This window comes from Amphibalanus amphitrite, unplaced genomic scaffold, assembly GCF_019059575.1.
Source record: "Amphibalanus amphitrite isolate SeventyFive unplaced genomic scaffold, NRLGWU_Aamphi_draft 001461F_arrow, whole genome shotgun sequence".
NCBI classification, from domain to species: Eukaryota; Metazoa; Arthropoda; class Thecostraca; order Balanomorpha; family Balanidae; genus Amphibalanus; species Amphibalanus amphitrite.
The window spans coordinates 82,700-102,806 of record NW_024882954.1 but is presented as its reverse complement, the minus strand read 5'-3'; the positions used below and the strand labels follow the sequence as shown (position 1 = coordinate 102,806).

Below are 20,107 nucleotides of genomic sequence, written 5' to 3'. Positions count from 1 at the left end.
ATATAGGAGCAGCTATACGAAAAATCAGCATTCTAGCTCTAAAAATGTTGAGTGCAGAGCAGAAAGACTACCTGGGGGGGTGGCAACCCCCCCCCCCCATGTGCGGGCGAGGGTTAAAATTGGGTATTATCGGCTTCGTCTTGTGACGTGCAACACGCTCGTTTTTTTCCGCAAAGCTTTAGCTCAATCAGAGGCCTGTTTCACTAACAAATAAAGTGTGTAATTACAAAGAAAAAACTTGAGTTTAAAAGAAATAATTACCAACATTTGAAATTTGGATTTCACGAAACCTTCGGGCATGAATTTTGAGTTTAAAATTTACCAACTTTTTTACAAGAAAAAAGTTTGCAAGAAACATCGAAATCGCAAACTTTCTGTTTCACGAAGACCAAAAACTTGAAAGAAAACGTTGTACTTACAAACCCGAAATTCCAGTGGCCCTTACGTTTGGAATTTTACTACTTTTTGTGCAATGATGCAAAGCAATCAATTACCTATTTAAAACAAATATGATATGCTGAGTCATTATATGCTCTTTTTCACTTAGCACATTCCCTACGAACAAGCTACGAGCAATAAATAAATATCGTCATGTTTTGTCATTCGCGCGCCATAATTGCATTCAACAGTCTTCTGCTGTCAAATGTTTTACGTGTTATTTTCTTCAAATAATAAGATATTGTGAGCTATCATTTATACCATTCAGAAACAGCATCATTATTTTTAATTTATTCCTGCAATTTCTGACATGAATACTAGACATAGTTTTATAAAAAGAAGCAATATCTGTAACATGTTATAGTTCTTGATTAAAAACAATTTTACTGTTTACAAGCTTATTTACCAACTCTTTTTATCGGAGGTGCCGCTGGTGATGAAGTTTAGTGAAATCCGATTTTACATAGTTTGCAAAAATACTTTTTTTTAAATAAATTTAGTCCGAACCTTTTGATGGAAAGGATTCACAAGGACAGAGCCACCGCTAAGCAAAGCTTGTTGCGATGACCCTGCCCTCTACCCTCCGATCGCGCAATTCCGATTCAATGGCAGAATTTAGAGTCCAAAGGTTAACGTGCGCACAAAGCCGCGCACGGCCGGTTACCTAGCTGACTTTGCCTGGCTACGGCCTGCCACCAACCGCAACCATACCTGTCAGGAGGCCCATAAATGTCGAGCGCCCGTCGCGCTTCGAACCCGGACTGTTATAACCGGGAACGCGTGCTCTCACCACGCGGAGTCCAACGCTCTAACCAACTGAGCTACGGGACCGGCAATGAATTGTAAAGTTCAAACACTTGAAATTGCAAGTTTTTAGTGAAACAGGCCTCAGGTGCCAAACGCGAGGGGGGTCGTAGCCCTCCCCCCGCCCTTGTGCTGTCGAAGGACGCTAAATTCCCTGTGCTGGCTAGAGTTAACCTTCCAGGGGGTGGGGGGCATTTTTTGCCCCCCCCCCCCCCACCTATACTTTTTTCAATATATCTCCAGAACCACTGCGCCGATCGTCACCAAACTTTCAGTTCCCTCCCGGGAGTAGCTAGCGCACATGGTGACCAAATTTTTTTCCAAAGGCTTATGATAGGTTGGCCGTAAATGACGTCAGCAAACGTCATTTCAGGACGGGGACCTGCGTCCGCCAGCCACCAGAACAGCGGCCGGGCGGCGAGGTTTTGCCTACCGAGCTGCATCGCTTTTAAACTCTCTACCTAATGATGTGACACGGCTCGAGCCATCAGCTTTTAAGCAGGCTGCAAAACGTATATTTTATTCGGAGTGAGTGTGCGTGGGTTTGGTGTTACTGGCGTGTGTATGTGTGGGTGTGAGTGTGTTGCTGAGCCAGACGATTGTTATGTTCTACCTTGTACCATTTTGACTCTCCCAACCGTTTTATTGATTGACAATGGACACGTAATAGCCACTCTGTTGTGGAGTGTCTGCTGAAGTGAATATATAAGAATATATAAGAATATACATTTCTGCCATTTTCGACCCAAAAAAAGGTTTCGCGAGAAAAGCTGTCAGGCCTACAGCTTTGATGATACAGACAAATGCTAAAGACATAAAAGGTGTAGAATTACCAGGGCTACCATCCTGCTATCTCGAAATTTTGAGAATTGTGGAATTTAACCCAACAAAATCAAAACAATATTTTTTAATATAATAACCAAACAATCCCAAAAGTTTTTCGAGTTTCGAAAAAACGGAATATCTGTAATAACTACTATAGACTTCAACTCACATACCAAATGTTAGATCGATATCTCTTCTTTTTGGCCACGTTATAGCGAAAAACTGTTCAAAATTGATGACGTCCAATTTTCAAACGCAATTTTTAGCAATTCTGCCAGCGCAAAACAAAGACGGCCATTAGACTCGATGTGACGAGCTGCATCGAATCGATACCCATTTTATGGAAAAATATCAACTTTGAAATTTGACCTTTTTTACCTGACATTGACATGACCTTCACCGGAAAGTGACCTAAACCGTACCTGATGGTCTTATAACCAACACCATTGAGTTGGAAATGAAAAATTGGCCATAAAACATGCATCGCACAACCCTAGTAAAGTTGGGCTCATGTGCTGACTTTGGTGACCTGACCTGTGACCTGACCTGGCATTGTTAGTGACATCCAATAGCAACATATGTAAACATACGCTCTATCGCTGATTTTCGACAAAATGCGTTTTCTTCGGTGTTATAGCGCATTCCCTAGAAGACCCGTGAACGTTCAAACATTTTATCTTCGACGTGACCTGTGACGTCATCGGTGACCCTGAGGTCAATGAAATTGGAGTTCCTTCGACAAATTTGACAGGGCTATCGAACGCCGTTTGAATTTAACGGATTTGTCTAGTAGTTTCGGAGATACGGGTGGGGGGGGGGAAAAAATGCCCCTCCCCCGACCGCGCGGAAGGTGGCCGGGAGGCCCACCACCTGCCGGGTTAACACATATATTCTGCTGTTTCGAAAAATAAAAAATTATAGAAAAATTCAACGTTTTATTTTTTACAATAAGATTTAACCCGTGACCGCCTAGGGGGTCGGATCCGACCGGCCCCCTCTGCTTTTCTTGAATAACTCACGAACTTTTTATGCTATCAACCTAAAACAATTGATATACCTTCTCCCTCATCAATTTTACGTCTTGTGTAAAACTTTTGGTAAATTTTGGCTCAAAGTTTTTGAGATATATCCATTTTACTGACGTGACTAAATGGTATTTTTCGTAAAAAATGGTAAATGTTTGATAAATCGCCCAAAATTAAGGTTTAAAGAAAAACTGCTAATTAACCCGCGCCCTGCTGGGGGGTGTTTGAACACCCCCCTTGTGGTTTTTCGCGAATATCTCAAAAACGGCGGCGCTCCGCGCCGCCGTTTTTGGTACACCTTATCATACATCAATTCTACACATGTTGTAAAAATTTAAGACCAAGGTCATTCAAGGTCAGGTCACCAGGTCACTTGAAGTGACCTCACCTCATAAACAGTTTCAATGTCTGTCATAGCTACACCGAGTGACCGATCGCTTTGAAAGTTTCAGCGATTGCTAAGAGCAATAGCATGTACAAAATGTATATCTCAGAATTTTGATATCGATGACCTAAGGTCAGGTCAATTTTGCGACCTCCCCGTTATACCTATGTCAATGGGAGAAAATTGAAATGCGCCTCCTTTGGACGAAAGACATTATAAACACTCCCAAACACTGAATTACAAGTGGTTTAGACACACTGAACATGAAAATGGTGTCCGTGACCCCTGTTTATGCCCTGAGGTCATCTTAGGTCACGAGTGGTATCTAACAGTTTTTCGCAAATAACTTTTGATAGAGGCATGCTATAGCGATGAAAACGCCTTAGTGTTCAGCTCGACGATACGGATCGACTGATATGCAACATGACCCTTTCCGGTCAGGTCATGACCTTGACCTGAGGTCAAATTTTCAAGTTGACCTTTCAAGGTCAAGTTATAGTTCATTCGATGCGTCTTGACGAGAGGAACACGATGCCGGTAAACGTAAGCTCGTACAAGGCTTGGGTCAAAAGTTATTGCAGAAAAACTGTTTCCGAAAAAATCGGCTATTTTTGCAGTTTTTGCCCCCTGCAGGCAAAACCGTTGACGTTAGGTCAAATCTGAGGGGATTACTCAGAAAGGGCGTTAATAGGGCTATCGAATGCGGTTTTCCGCGGCGCTGTAGCTCTATTGGTTCCCGAGTTATGCGTTGGCTTCTTGGAAATTGTCGACATTCGACCTGGAAATCGGCGAAATTTTGCCTTCAATGACCTCTGGTGACCTGACCTTTGACCTGACCAAAAAATTGACCGAAGTGATTTCGTCATTATTTTTGACGCTCTTTCGAACGCCGCCTTCCGCGTATCGCTACGTGGCCCAGGAACCGAGTTAGAGGGGGGGGTGTTCAAACCCCCCCACCCCAGCAGGGCGTGGAAATCCAGGACCCCCAGCCGGGCGCGGGTTAAAGATGCCTAAAGATTCAGATTTACAAGGTCTTTAACCCGCACACCGAAGGGGTCTGCGCCAACTTAGAACCGACGGGGTTCAGGGGTTGACCGCCCCCCCCCCCCCCTGAGATCTCGAGAACCAAGCAAGATAGAGACAAGCGGTGGACGGCATGGGGTACGCACTGACACGTTCTACCATTTCTATTTAAATAATTTTTAGGTCAGGTCAAAGATGACGTCACAGGGGTCAAAAACGTCAAAATGGGTCGCTGGGTATGAGAGTGTGTATCGAATAACTTTCGAAGTAAACAAGCTAGGAACAAACTGATGGCACCATCGTGATCCTCTCGTCAATCCGCGTCGAATCTTTTTGTTGTTTTTGTTGAAAAGTGTTCACTCCGAAAGGTCGATGTCAAAGGTTGACCTCAGGTCACGTTACCTCAAGGTCATCATGTATACCTATCGTTCGATGCGCCTTGACTAGCTGAACACGACGATGACCATCGGCGCGGCTGCATCTTGTTCCTGTGAGGAATTATTAGCAAAAAACCTTTGATGACCTTTGGTGACGTCACATGACCATACAGTTGCCCAAGAGCAAAAAAGGCTAAAGGTAGTCAAGGTTGATCGTATATGAAGTCATTCATGGTATATTGGGCCATTCCGACGCGTTTTAGTAAAGAAAACAGGAAGTTGATTTTTCCCCCATTGACATAATGGGGAGGTCAGAAATTGACCTGACATTAGGTCATCGATATCAAAATTCCGAGATATACAAATTGTAGCTACTAATGACTTCGTAACAACCTCAGACTTTCAAAGGCCTCCGTCATCTACTGTAGCTCTGACACGGTGACAAAGTTGCAAAAAATTGATTTGAGGTTGGGTCATTCGAAGTGACCTGGTGACCTGACCTTGAAAGGTAGGAGGTTCAAACTTGCACAACATGTGTATAATTTATCAGGAAAAAGTCATGCCAAATTTCGCGGCCGCGGTTTTCGCGCTATTCACGAAAAACTCAGGGGGGCGGCCAACCGTCCCCCCGTCGGTGCGCGGGTCAAAATGGCTATCTCGGAATTTCCAAAAAAATGTTTTCCCCCTAAAATTTCAAAAACTAAAAACAGTTAAAAAAATCGGAATATATGTTATAGACCTCGATTAGAAAATTTCATGTACCAAATTTAAACTTTCTATCTTGATTTTGACCCCCTAATTGTAAAAAATAGCTCCAACATGTATAGGGCATGGCGAAGTCATTAGCATTTTTATGAGTTTTAGGCGCTCCTGAACATCGCATGTGAAAACAAATGACAGCATTAAATTCCTGGGACAAAGCTCGTCTAGAAAAGTGCATTATTTTTATGTCAACGATAAAATAAAAAAAAACTGACTTTTTCTTAGCCCTGACTTGGTGATGTATGGTTTACTACTTTTTAAAGCTTTCAATACACACTGGTAACCAGGACAGTGACTTTGGGTCACATATAACCATGAACATCAGATTCAGCGTGAAAAATAACTCATAAAACATGTGTCACATGCCCACATAGCAGAAAGTGACCTACCGTGACTGTAACCGCGTTTCGTCAACTACCATCAATAGAGAAGGACAGTTAGGATTGCCCCAGTGATGTATTGCAGCAGTAGTCCATTCATTTGTCACGTAAAAGCTGCAACAAACACGCACAGATCACGCACCGTCAGTCACATGAAGCTCATGCAGTGCTCATGCACGATTCATGCACGACAGCCCTGCGCAAGAAGCTAAGCGGACAAGACAATCGAGCAAGCATTCTAGCGATTTGTTTGACAGTGCATTATTCACAAGCAGTCATTCACATTTTGTACTGTCTGGCGTCTGCTGAACATTCTGTTGTGATCAGTGTCAATTCAAAGTAGTGGCCAGCTCATTAGAAAACAAATGACTCCATAGCGTAGCCACAGTTGACCGCAGACATTTAACACATAAACGTATGGATACGTACTTCGTTTGCAAGATGAAGGAGTTCAATGGTCCACAATACGCCTGTCATCAATGAACAATTACTTTAGCACGTTTGCACTGTAAGAGAAGGCAAAACATGTGTGAGCAAACCCGGCAGCCACGATTGCAACACAAAGCAAACGTCCCAACATCCCATGCAGTGCAAATTCCGCAGGCAGACATGCACAGGTAAGTGTTGCACATTCGCATGCCCTAAGCAATAAACTGAACTGGCACCTCCTATTCCTTCGATTCCCCCTCTCGGCGGTAACATGGCTCCCCAAAATCCGGTGAGGATTTTATGATCCTGAGAACAAATCCCGGATGCACAGAGGCGCACTTAACAAACTTAAAGATAACTTCCGCAAACACCCCATCACAGCTGAGTTCTTTGCAGCCGCTCCGCCGGGTGCCGCAATCACTGGCCGCGTTGTCTCAGCACTCGCCCAAAGTCCGCGCAAAAACCGCAACGGCCGATTCGACGAACCACTCTGTTCCAGCTCCGTCGAAGATCGCGAGCTGAAATCTCCAGCCCCGCTGCTCGACTCACTGACTCCCCGACTGGGAATCACACTGCCCACGTCTCATGAGAGAAATGAGACGGTGCACGGGGCGGTCATACTCCTGACCGTTTACACGCACTCGCACCCTTCGCACAAGTCCGTCCGTAGCCGGGTACGTCGCCACAACCAGGCCTAGTGGCCAGGCGCCTCGCGGTTGGCTGTCATCAACCATGATGACAACGTCGTCCTCCTGCAGGTTGTGTTCTGGCCGCTGCCATTTCCGCCTCTCCTGCAGAGACGGCAGGAACTCGCGTCGCCACCGCGTCCAGAATTCGGTGGCGAGGTGCTGTACTCTCCTCCACCGTCGTCGCCCATACAGGTCCGCGGAGCAGAACATCCCAGGGGCAGGAAGGACGACCTTTGATTTTAGGGTGAGGAGTTGGAGAGGTGTCAATGGCTCCACAGTATCACTACTGGACATGCTACAGTAGGTCAAGGGCCTGCTGTTGATGATGGCTTCAGCCTCGGCGAAAAGAGTTTGCAGAAGTTCGTCGTCGAGCTGTTGACCATTAGCGCTCAGCAGACTGGTCAGCGCCGTTCTCGCCGTTCGGATTTGGCGTTCCCAAACGCCTCCCATATGGCTCGCATATGGCACATTGAATGCGAACTCCACCCAGTCGCAGTTGTCTTTACTGAGTGTCTGAGCGATTCGCTTGTGATCCTCTTCTTTCAGAGCGCTCTCCAACAGGTTCTTCCCACCAATGAAGTTAGTTCCATTGTCGCAGTATATACGCCTGATGGGACCTCTCCTGCAGATAAAACGACGATATGCGTTGATGAATGAGTCAGCGGTCAGAGAACTGATCACTTCCAGGTGAGCAGCTCGGGAAGCGAAACAGGTAAACATCAGACCCCATCTCTTTACTTCACTGCGCTTCTCTCGTACGAAGAACGGACCAAACGCGTCCACGCCACAGAACTCGAAAGGCTCCGACATTTCCGTTCGCTCAGTTGGCAAATCCGCCATCTTCTGGCCACAAGGACTTCCTCTGATCCTTCGGCACTGGATGCACCCCAAAATGCACTTCGAGACCACTGACCTTCCATGGAGTATCCAATATCCACGGTGCCGGATCTCACTGAGAGTCGATTCCACGTCCTGCGTGGTGCAGTTCTTCGTGAGCATTGTAGACAATCAGCTTCGTGACTTGACCTTCCTTCGGCAAGATCACTGGATGGATGACTTCAAAGGGCAGACTACTCCTCCTGAGACGTCCCCCAGCGCGCAGCAGTCCATCGTCCGCAACGAACGGATTCAACCGCTTCAGGGAGCTGGTACCGTCTGCTGTCACTCCAGAAGTCATCTTCGTTGCGTCAGTTTTCATTTCCTTCACAAAACACTCTTCCTGTACTGCTCTCAGGATGACTTTCTCGGCCTCTTGCATCTCCTTCACACTGACTGGATCTGATTTTCTTCTCGGTCCACTCGGTGAACATTTCTCCGACTTGCCGCCACTCTTGGACCTGATCCTCTCCAAGAGGAGCGTTCTGTAGCGAAGACAAAGGGCCACTGATCTCTTCGCCCGATACCAGCTCGAGAAGTACGACAGTCTTGAAGACATCGTACCATACGACTTCGGCAGCTGTCCTGTACTAGTTCCGCTTTGGAATGCCGCCGCCTTGACTTCCCGATCATCTGCGGGCACCTCGACAATGATTTCACCACCCGGAAGACTTCCGGGCTGTTTCAGGAAGGAGGGGCCCTCCCACCATAGGGTGCTCGTCTTGAGACTGTCGGCCCGCATCCCGCGTGAGACTAGGTCGGCAGGGTTGTCCGCTGACTGGACATACCTCCACTGTCGGGCTGACGAGAACTGTCTGATCTCTTGCACTCTGTTAGCCACGTAGACGTGGAACCGTTTGCTTTCGTTTTGAACGTAACCCAACACGGCCAAACTATCTGTCCAGAAGTGTTCGGTGAGGTTTGGCAGACAGAGCTCACTTCGCAGGAAGACACTTGTCCTCACCGCTACCACAGCTGCAGCCAGCTCCAGTCTTGGGATTGTCACTGACTTCTTCGGTGTGACACGACTCTTGCTCATGACCAGTGACGTTGTAACTGATCCATCTTGATCTATGATACGCAAGTAACTGCATGCTCCATATCCATCTAGGCTTGCGTCCGAGAAGTGGTGCAGTTCACATCTGCAGTCCGCCAGGCTGTGCTCAGAGAAGGCGTACCTTCTTGGAATAGAGATGTCTGCGATCTGCTTCAGGTCCGTCTTCCATTCCTCCCACGGGGGCTCGACGTGGTCCGGAACAGGCTCATCCCAGTCACGCCCGTCACAGCACAGTTGCTTCACAATGTTCTTTCCTAGAAGTGTGAATGGGGCCACCCAGCCGAGTGGGTCATACAGGGAGCTGACCATGGAGAGGATTCCTCTCCTGGTTGTCGGCTTCACTGAGATGTCCGTATTTATGTGGAACGAGTCTTCTTGAAGATTCCATTTCATGCCGAGTGCGTGTTCAATGACAGTCCTTTCAGAGATGTCCACGTGCTCCAAGGACTTTGCACGCCGGCTCTCGGGAACACTTGCCACCACCTCGGGACAGTTGGATGTGAACTTATGCAGCTCAAAACCTCCACTCGAGCACATGCTGATCGTGTCCTTGACCAGCTGCACACTTGACTTCTCTTCGGTAGTCGACGTCAGACCATCATCCACATAGAAATCTCTTCTGATGAAGTCTGCCGCGTCAGATCCAAACACTTCTTCGTACTGGTCGGCTGTCTTGTTCAGGGCACTCATGGCGCACGCCGGCGAAGATGAAGCGCCGAACAGATGTGTCGTCATCCGGTACTCGGATGGCTCTCGCCGCATGTCGCCGTTCTCCCACCATAGAAACCTTATCAGGTCTCTGTCTTCGGGGGCTACCCTGACTTGGTTGAACATGCCCTTCACGTCACATGTGATACCGATGCGCTCCTTTCGAAACCGAGTCAGGATGCCGCACAGGTTGTTGGACACATCGGGCCCTTGCATGAGCTGGTTGTTCAGGGAACATCCCTGGAATTCTCCACTGCAATCAAACACTACGCGCAGCTTCTGTTTGGTTTGACTGTACACTCCGTGGTGAGCGACATACCATACCTTCCCGTCGTCACGGCATCGCTCGTCATCCGGAACAGCTTCAGCGTAGCCTTTATCGAGCATATCCTGCATGTATGCTTGATACTCTTCTTTCAAGCGCGGCTGCGATAGCAAGCGTCTCCTGAGGGAAGCAAGACGCTGCTCTGCCATGATCCGGTTGTTCGGGAACTGAGAGTCCGGGTCTTTCAGCGGCAGCGGTGCTACGAAGTGTCCATCTTCTCCCTGCACCATCTGCTCTTTCATCAACGTCTCGAACCTCATGTTCTCTTGTGACATCTTGGCACCCTTTGAGACCTCCTTGAAGTCACTATCGAAGAGATGTGATACTTGTTCTGGAGTAACTTCTCTCACTTGCATCCTGAAGGCAAAGTGTCGCCTGATAGTGACGTCACTACCCACGTTGACGAGGTAGCAGCCTGAAGAGGGCGTCGTCGGTGTCTCGACCGTGCCCACAACAGACCACCCCAGTTCAGTGCGAACTGCCCAGGGTTCGTTGTCTCCACCTGTGACTGTTTGCAGAGGCTTGATGGCTGCACCACAGTTCAACCCCAACAGCAGACCGATGTCAGCCTCTTCATAGTACCTCGGTAGGCTCGATGCCACTTCTGTGAGATGCTCCCAAGCCTGAACTGTTGACTTCCTTGGGATCAGCTGTCGATCAAGAAGAATGTCATCCCGTGTGTACGTGGTTGGTAGTTCAATCTCGGTGCCTGTGCTCAGGGATTCGATGACCAGGTCCTTTACAGCCAGTGACTCCAGCCTTGACTTGCCGGCCATCGTGCTTAGCTCCAACTGTATCGGTTCACCGTCAGCTTGCAGAGAGTCCCGAACGCTGCTCTTCAGGAAGCACGCGTCCGACTGTGAATCCAAAACTGCATACGTCACCAGGTTCAACTCCGGATGAAGTCTGTGCCAGATCCTGACGGGTACGATGGCATCGAATGTGAGCAGGGTGTCGTCCCTCGTTCGGCTGTCACCTGCAGTGACGTTGCAGTCTGAGTAGATCCATCGTGGACCGATCTCTTCTCTTGTGTCTCCCTGTGCACGGAGGCCAGTCGTTCGTCGTGCAGCAGGGTCGGGTGTCGTTTGCCGCATCTGTCACAGGTCTCCTTGCGCCTACATTCACGCCAGCGATGGCCAGCTCGAAGACAACCGCGACAGAGACGATATCTCTTTACCAGCTCGTGACGTTCATCTAACGAGCTAGATCTGAAGACATCACAAAGTCCAGTGATGTGTCGTCCTGGACACAACAAGCACTTGATAGGCGTCGGATCCAGTGAGCCTCCAGTGTGTCCGCTACGTAGTTCAGTTGCCGGCCTGGGGGCGCCTGCTGATGACAGGAAGGTCCTGACTCTACCATTAGCGGGTTGTGTTTGCGGGCGACGCTGGCTCCGCGTCTCTTCCTGGGTCGCCAGCATCGCCACGGGGCCCGAGGCGATTCTTGCTTCTCTTGCAAGAAATGTGACAAATTCATCGAACGATGGGTAACACGGTTCTTGGCCAGGCTCTGGCTCGTAGATTTTCTTGTCCACGATCCTTTTCCACTTATCGACGATGTACCTCGGCAGCTTCTTCAAGATCATTGCATTCTCTTCTGCTTCGCCTAGCGTTCTCATGCCTGGCACGACATCAGCAGTAGCAGAACACCCATCTAGAAAGTCAGCCAGCTGTTGCAGGGCCTTGGTGTCGCCCGGTTTGATCACAGGCCAGTCCCTCAGTCTTTTCTTGTAGCTTGTGACGGTAATGAAGCTGTTCCCATATCGCTCGATGAGGCGTGCCTTCGCTCGGTCATACGCGTCGTTGGTCCTGAGGCACAGCAGTCCGTGTATCGCACTCCTCGCTTCTCCGGCCGTGTAACGAGACATGTAGTTTAGCCGTTCAACTGGAGACTCGGTCTTGCTTTCAATGAAGGACTCAAACGACTTTAACCAAAGCGGAAAGTCTTCAACGTTGCCCTTGAAAACGTCTGGCTCCAGCTTAGGGAGATCACTTCTTTTGTTCTGAGCTGACAACAGCGTTGACAGACCCGTCAGCAGTTGTTCTTGAGATGTCATCTCAGCGTTTCCTTGCGGATCACCGACTGCGTCCAACGGAACTCTTGTTGAGCGACTGATACCGAGGCCAGCTGTGTCGATGGTTGGACCTTCAGTTTCTTGATAGTTTCTCAGTGTTGCGGCTTCATGCATAGCAGCAGGAGCTTGCTGATGTTCGACACACATGCGAGGTCTTGCTCCTGTTTCCATAACAAACATCTCTTCTTCTTCCTCTGCAATCCGGTTTGCAGCTTCCCTCTGTGCTGCACTGACTTCAATTTGTGTCTTCAGCCGAAGCTCTTCTTCTTTCCATTCGAGTTCCTGTCTCATTTGGTCCAGTTTCCTCCTACTCTGGAGAGCAGCCATCTTCGCTTCCGCTTCAGCTCGCTGACGCTCATCCTGAAGGCGGGTTTCGAGCAGCTTAGCACGAAACGAGCTTGCAGTGCTCTTTCGAGACGCAGCGCTTTTGTTGTCATCATCGCGTTCAATCCTGAGGTCGGTTTGAGGCGTCTCTTGCGTCACACCCTGTCCTCCAACTGCACCAGGTGCAGCACTTGAATACGGGCGGCAGAGAAGCCCTCTTGGATCTTGTTGTCTTAGAAGACCAAGAATCACTTTCATTTCTTCCAGTTGCTGGCCATGTTTCTTGTCATGTTGGAGTCTGTCTTCAGGATCCAGCAGTTCTTGGAGTTCCTGTTCAATCTGTAGGAACTCCTGATGGCAAAGCATCCATTTGTCCAGAAGTTCCTGACTGATATCGTCTGCTATTTCCATACCATCTTCAGTCAGTATGCGCACTGACAGCTTGTTAAGCTCCTTGCAGTATCTGTTATATGCCTGTGTCTTGATACCACATTGGTATTCTCTGCCAGCTTCAGTCATCTTCTTTCCTCTTGTTGGTCGTGACCCTTCACATACAGTTGTCTTCTTCTCTGGCACTTGAACCTTCTGTTGATCCATCTTGTCTTCAATTCTCCTCTTCAGTGATACCAATGACAAGGATGGGACATTACATTGGACAGAAGGTAAGTATGTTCAACTTGTGTTCATTGAGTGACTGGAAAAGGAAGCAGCAAACGAACTTTTACTGTAACCGCGTTTCGTCAACTACCATCAATAGAGAAGGACAGTTAGGATTGCCCCAGTGATGTATTGCAGCAGTAGTCCATTCATTTGTCACGTAAAAGCTGCAACAAACACGCACAGATCACGCACCGTCAGTCACATGAAGCTCATGCAGTGCTCATGCACGATTCATGCACGACAGCCCTGCGCAAGAAGCTAAGCGGACAAGACAATCGAGCAAGCATTCTAGCGATTTGTTTGACAGTGCATTATTCACAAGCAGTCATTCACATTTTGTACTGTCTGGCGTCTGCTGAACATTCTGTTGTGATCAGTGTCAATTCAAAGTAGTGGCCAGCTCATTAGAAAACAAATGACTCCATAGCGTAGCCACAGTTGACCGCAGACATTTAACACATAAACGTATGGATACGTACTTCGTTTGCAAGATGAAGGAGTTCAATGGTCCACAATACGCCTGTCATCAATGAACAATTACTTTAGCACGTTTGCACTGTAAGAGAAGGCAAAACATGTGTGAGCAAACCCGGCAGCCACGATTGCAACACAAAGCAAACGTCCCAACATCCCATGCAGTGCAAATTCCGCAGGCAGACATGCACAGGTAAGTGTTGCACATTCGCATGCCTTAAGCAATAAACTGAACTGGCACCTCCTATTCCTTCAATTCCCCCTCTCGGCGGTAACAGTGACCTTTCGTGACCTGACCTGACCTTGACCGGTGCTTAGTATGGCCCTTATACGCACATGGTACCTTCATTAACTCTCGCCCGTATTGGTGTTTTTCCAGCCGCGAACGTAAAAGGGTGGGGGGGGTCCGTTGGTCCGGTGGACCCCCCTTGCCGTTTCGCCCCTGATCAAGCTAGAGCTTCGCGGAAAAAAAAAACGAGCGTGTTGTGCGTCACGAGACGAAGCCGATGATACCCAATTTTAAGGTCCTAGGTCATCGGTTGACCTTCCAGGTCAGGTCAATGACCCAAAAATCGGGAAAATCGGGACCTGTTAGAATGTCGTAAAGCGTGGCTGCTATGGGTTTTTTCGGGGTGCTGATCACGAATATCATGCTAGTTTTGATCACAGATGATGTCTTCATGCATTTAGGCCAGGTCGGGTCAGGTCAGGTCAGGTCAACCAGTAAGGGTATTCGTAATAGGTGGCAACCGCCTCTGACAGCTTCGTAACATGTTACGAAGGCACCGAAACTACTTCCTAAATGTTCATATGGTTGCTAAATTCGAATTCAGCTCCAAAAACTGGCATAGAAACATGTAAAACTCGAAAAAGTGAACCGAGGTCATCAAAGGTCAATGACCTGACCTGACCTTCCGGTGACCTTGACACCCACCCTAATGTATGGGAGCAAAATCATATCCCATGTTTGAACACTTAAAACCACGAAAAGACTGCAAACGCGCGGCTAATGCGAGCCGACATACGCCGAATCGCGATTTCGGCCAAACATGGTCTCGAAAAGTAGGTCACAGGTCAAAGGTCATTAAGGTCAGGGTCATGAAAATTTCAGGGTAGGTGTAAAATTGATCAACGCGAGGGTACTGAAAGTTTCGTCGCGATCGGCCGCTTTTTACGCGAGTTATTCGCGAAAAACCGAGGGGGGTGTCCGTTCGACCCCCTCCCTATACGGGCGAGGTTAACCCGCGCCCGGCTGGGGGTCCTGGATTTCCACGCCCTGCTGGGGGGATGTTTGAACAAACCCCCCCCCCCCTTGTAACTCGGCTCCTGGGCCACGTAGCGATACGCGGAAGGCGGCGTTCGAAAGAGCGTCAAAAATAATGACGAAATCACTTCGTTCAATTTTTTGGTCAGGTCAAAGGTCAGGTCACCAGAAGTCATTGAAGGCAAAATTTCGCCGATTTCCAGGTCGAATATCGAAAATTTCCAAGAAGCCAACGCATAACTCGGGAACCAATAGAGCTACAGCGCCGCGGAAAAGCGCATTCGATAGCCCTATTTCCGCCCTTTCTGAATAATTCCCTCAGATTTGACCTAACGTCAACGGTTTTGCCTGCAGGGGGCAAAAACTGCAAAAATAGCCGATTTTTTTCGGAAACAGTTTTTTCTGCAATAACTTTTGACCCAAGCCTTGTACGACCTTACTTTTACCGGCATCGTGATCCTCTCGTCAAGACGCATCGAATGAACTATCACTTGACCTTGAAAGGTCAACTTGAAAATTTGACCTCAGGCCAAGGTCATGACCTGACCGGAAAGGGTCATGTTGCATATCAGTCGATCCGTATCGTCGAGCTGAACACATCTAAGGCGTTTTCATCGCTCTAGCATGCCTCTATCAAAAGTTATTTGCGAAAAACTGTTGGATAGGGGAGAGTGGGGTAAGATGCCCAGGGTGGGAAAGACGCCCCACCCCCTCTAGCGGCGAATCAAAGAATCGAACCTGGAAATTAATGTTCTTAGCGTAAAGCGGAAGCCTGCCTTGTTAACTGCACAAAAATTTGCGAAGCTCAGTTGGGCAACGGCTGGCTGGTGATTGCATGTTTTTTATTTGCTGCTTTCAAAAAAATATTTTGGTGTTAAAACATTGTAAATATCAAAGAAGGAAGATAATTTTTGCGTCCCTTGCTATAGTCGTGATACATTAACATGCGTGTACTGTGTCCAAACAGTTTGTTTCCGGTTGTAGTTTTATGGCTAACAAATTGTACTGATTTAATGTTATTTCGGTACCTTGGGGTAAGATGGGGAAATGGGGAATGGGGAAATGGGGAATGGGGAAAATGGGGAAAGACGCCCCCCTAAATCCGTAGGCTGACCTTCAAGCAGCCCGTCAAATCATTTATTACATACTTGTGATGAGAGACAAAAGCAGATCTGTGATTATTGAGAGTCCAGTACGGTCGGATGCTCCCCATGCCGGTCTCTCGGCCCACACAGCGACTTTTTGGGCGGCATCTGACTCTGAGAGCCCTCATGACGGCCTCTGTGGGCCCCATTATTGGCTCCAGGGCCCCTCACGACATCCTTTGAGGGCTCTCACGTTGATTCCACGGGCCGCGCTGGCATCTGAGGTCCCAACAATGGGCTCGAGGGCCCTTAAGCATCATGAAGACCTATAAGGGCCCCACAGTGGTCTCCGAACGCCACCACGGAGGCTTGTTTGGCCGCGCTGGACTATGATGGCCCTAACGATGACTTCTGAAGCCCCTTACGACTACCTTTGAGGGCCCTTACGATGACGTTTGGTGTATACTGCAGGCTCGAAGGGACTACTGATTCGTTCAGGCGATTCACGTGCCCATTTATGTCACTTATAGTGAAGGGGGGCATCTTCCCCAACGCCAGGGGGCGTCTTTCCCACCCTGTGGGGTAAGATGCCCCTTTCACTTCTTCAGGTAAATGCTTAATAGCAAAAAAAGTTATCATATTTCAGGCACGAAAGTGTGATATTTTTGGAAAAAAATGATGTCGGCTTCCGTTGAAACTCCAAGTTTTTGCTTTCCGATCGTCATTTTCGAAAAATATGTGACATAGTAAAACCCTGGGCATCTTTCCCCACTCTCCCCTACCATTCGTGACCTAAGATGATCTCAGGGCATAAACAAGGGTCACGGACACCATTTTCATGTTCAGTGTGTCTAAACCACTTGTAATTCGGTGTTTGGGAGTGTTTATAATGTCTTTCGTCCAAAAGAGGCGCATTTCAATTTTCTCCAGTTGACTTAACCCGCGCCCGGCTGGGGGTCCTGGATTTCCACGCCCTGATGGGGGGGGTGTTTGAACACCCCCCCTTCTAACTCGGCTCCTGGGCCACGTAGCGATACGCGGAAGGCGGCGTTCGAAAGAGCGTAAAAAATAATGAGGAAATCACTTCGGTCAATTTTTTGGTCAGGTCAAAGGTCAGGTCACCAGAGGTCATTGAAGGCAAAATTTCGCCGATTTCCAGGTCGAATGTCGACAATTTCCAAGAAGCCAACGCATAACTCGGGAACCAATAGAGCTACAGCGCCGCGGAAAAGCGCATTCGATAGCCCTATTAACGCCCTTTCTGAGTAATTCTCTCAGATTTGACCTAACGTCAACGGTTTTGCCTGCAGGGGGCAAAAACTGCAAAAATAGCCGATTTTTTCGGAAACAGTTTTTCTGCAATAACTTTTGACCCAAGGCTTGTACGAGCTTACTTTTACCGGCATCGTGTTCCTCTCGTCAAGACGCATCGAATGAACTATAACTTGACCTTGAAAGGTCAACTTGAAAATTTGACCTCAGGTCAAGGTCATGACCTGACCGGAAAGGGTCATGTTGCATATCAGTCGATCCGTATCGTCGAGCTGAACACATCTAAGGCGTTTTCATCGCTCTAGCATGCCTCTATCAAAAGTTATTTGCGAAAAACTGTTAGATACCATTCGTGACCTAAGATGACCTCAGGGCATAAACAGGGGTCACGGACACCATTTTCATGTTCAGTGTGTCTAAACCACTTGTAATTCAGTGTTTGGGAGTGTTTATAATGTCTTTCGTCCAAAAGAGGCGCATTTCAATTTTCTCCCATTGACTTATAATGGGGAGGTCGCAAAATTGACCTGACCTTAGGTCATCGATATCAAAATTCTGAGATATACATTTTGTACATGCTATTGCTCTTAGCAATCGCTGAAAGTTTCAAAGCGATCGGTCACTCGGTGTAGCTATGACAGACATTGAAACCTTTTATGAGGTGAGGTCACTTCAAGTGACCTGGTGACCTGACCTTGAATGACCTTGGTCTGAAATTTTCACAACATGTGTAGAATTGATGTATGATAAGGTGTACCAGAAACGGCGGCGCTCCGCGCCGCCGTTTTTGAGATATTCGCGAAAAACCACAAGGGGGGGGTGTTCAAACACCCCCCCCAGCAGGGCGCGGGTTAAATGGGGAGGTCGCAAAATTGACCTGACCTTAGGTCATCGATATCAAAATTCTGAGATAAACATTTTGTACATGCTGTTGCTCTTAGCAATCGCTGAAAGTTTCAAAGCGATCAGTCACTCGGTGTAGCTATGACAGACATTGAAACTTTTTATGAGGTGAGGTCACTTCAAGTGACCTGATGACCTGACCTTTAATGACCTTGGTCTGAAATTTTCACAACATGTGTAGAATTGATGTATGACGTTTTTGAGATATTCGCGAAAAACCACAAGGGGGGTGTTCAAACACCCCCCCCCCCCCCCAGCAGGGCGCGGGTTAAGTCTTTGAGGTCATTGTTGATTGGATCTAGCTCAAAAACTGTGCTCTTGAGAGCGATTGCCGTAGTCAATGTTTGGCATCAAAATCGGCGAACATGACGTCACTCTGACGTCATTTCCGGCCGACCTATGGAAACTACGAATTTTTCCTTTGCACACAAGGTGCAAATTCATGCACTGCAAGTTTCGTGTTGATGCGTCTAGCGGTTTAGAAGATATTGCAGAAAAACAGGAGGGAGGCTCTCTAGCGCCCCCCCCCCCCCCCCACAACCCTGCAGTCATGCGCGGGTTAAAATGGGTACCAGTCGCTGAGTCTCGTAACGGCGCACCTGGTTCCCAAGACAAACAGCTGCTGATACAGAACGGTTTTCAACAATTTCCAGCTTATTAGTTTACCAGAAAATTTTCCTCAAAATGCCTAGCAGATACGATACCGGGGCAACTACTAAGTGGGTTAGAACAAGTGTTAGCTGTTAGCTCAAGTGTTAGCAACAAGTTTTCACTAAGTTCGCTCACCTGCTGTTGGCCGGGCGCCTCCGGCCCAGCGGCGGTGTCTCCGCTGAACGACATCCTGCAACTGTGACCGGGCGGAGCCGCCGCCGACTGTCTTTTGTGCTGTTCGGAGCTGGCGGCCAGTTTATTTAGGTACCTACGGAGAAGCCGAGAGGGGCCCGGGCGCGCGGGGGGAAGTCCCACCGCCGCCCTGCCGGTCCGTTTGTTGACTAGATGAAGTCAGCTACTTGGCAACGCCATCAGCTATTTTTGGCAACGATGAAGCTGATTTCACTCCTCAGCGAGGAAAACACGATTTTGGAAATACACATTACACAAGCACTGATTTTGGAAAAGAAGTGCTGCCACCTGTGCCTCGTTTCATAAAGCGAGTCCGTAATTTACGGCAGTTTTTGGGCTTGTATTGCAAGTGCATGTGAAGCGATAAATTTATTTCCCCTTCTCCCTTCTGTTCTTGCTTGCAAAATAAAGAAATTCAGCTATTCAAACTATCGTCATCGCTCCACATACACTTGCAATACAAGACCAAAAACCGGCGAAAGTTACGGACTCGCTTTATGAAACGAGGCCCTGGTGCAAGAAGAATAAACCAGCTTTAATATGGCCGTTGTTTGTATGGTAGTCCAACGTTGAAGCATACCTTTTTTGTGGCCTGAAGTTGGAACGTCAATTTGCAGCATCCGGAAATGATCAATATTGATCGAAAACATAATTTTGATGAAAAAAGAAGAATACGTTAAGTTGAAAGAGGAGGCGATTTCATCCAGATGCGGTATTTTACTTTTTGAAAGTATTTTTGTTTATGACGACCGCCATGTAATGACGGATGATGCGCAGCCGTCAATTAGCAAAAATTATTTCAAGAAGTAAGCCACCGTATCCGGATAAAATGAACTCTCTCAACTTCACATATTATTTTACATCAACATCATGTTTTCGATCAATATCGATCATTTTCGGATGCTTCAATTTTAAGTTCCAACTTCAGGCCACAAAACAAACTGCCATACAAACAACGGGCACATAAATGAAACTGCCGCTTTACCTGACGGCAGTATGTGGTCCACTGTGGTCCACTGTGGTCAACTATGGTCCACTGTGGTCCACTGTGGCTTACTGTCGTCCACTATGTTTTGCTGTGGTCCACTATAGTCCACTATGGTTT

The 20,107-nt window shown here is 47.8% G+C and overlaps 1 protein-coding gene and 1 long non-coding RNA gene across 2 annotated transcripts in view; both read right to left on the bottom strand.

The window, feature by feature from the left end:
* LOC122373216 overlaps window positions 1-19,040 on the bottom strand; it is a 47,694-nt gene extending 28,654 nt beyond the window's left edge. Inside the window, exon 1 of the mRNA XM_043351064.1 lies at window positions 18,946-19,040. Within this exon, the coding sequence (XP_043206999.1) occupies window positions 18,946-18,999 (54 nt within the window). The 5' untranslated portion in view covers window positions 19,000-19,040. The remainder of the gene's footprint in view (window positions 1-18,945) is intronic.
* Window positions 6,077-13,844, bottom strand: LOC122373217. The gene is made up of 2 exons (XR_006255006.1): window positions 13,641-13,844; window positions 6,077-6,525 (listed from the first exon to the last, which is right to left on the bottom strand). It is a non-coding gene; the product is annotated as an uncharacterized LOC122373217 (long non-coding RNA).
* Window positions 19,041-20,107: the final 1,067 nt, after the last annotated feature.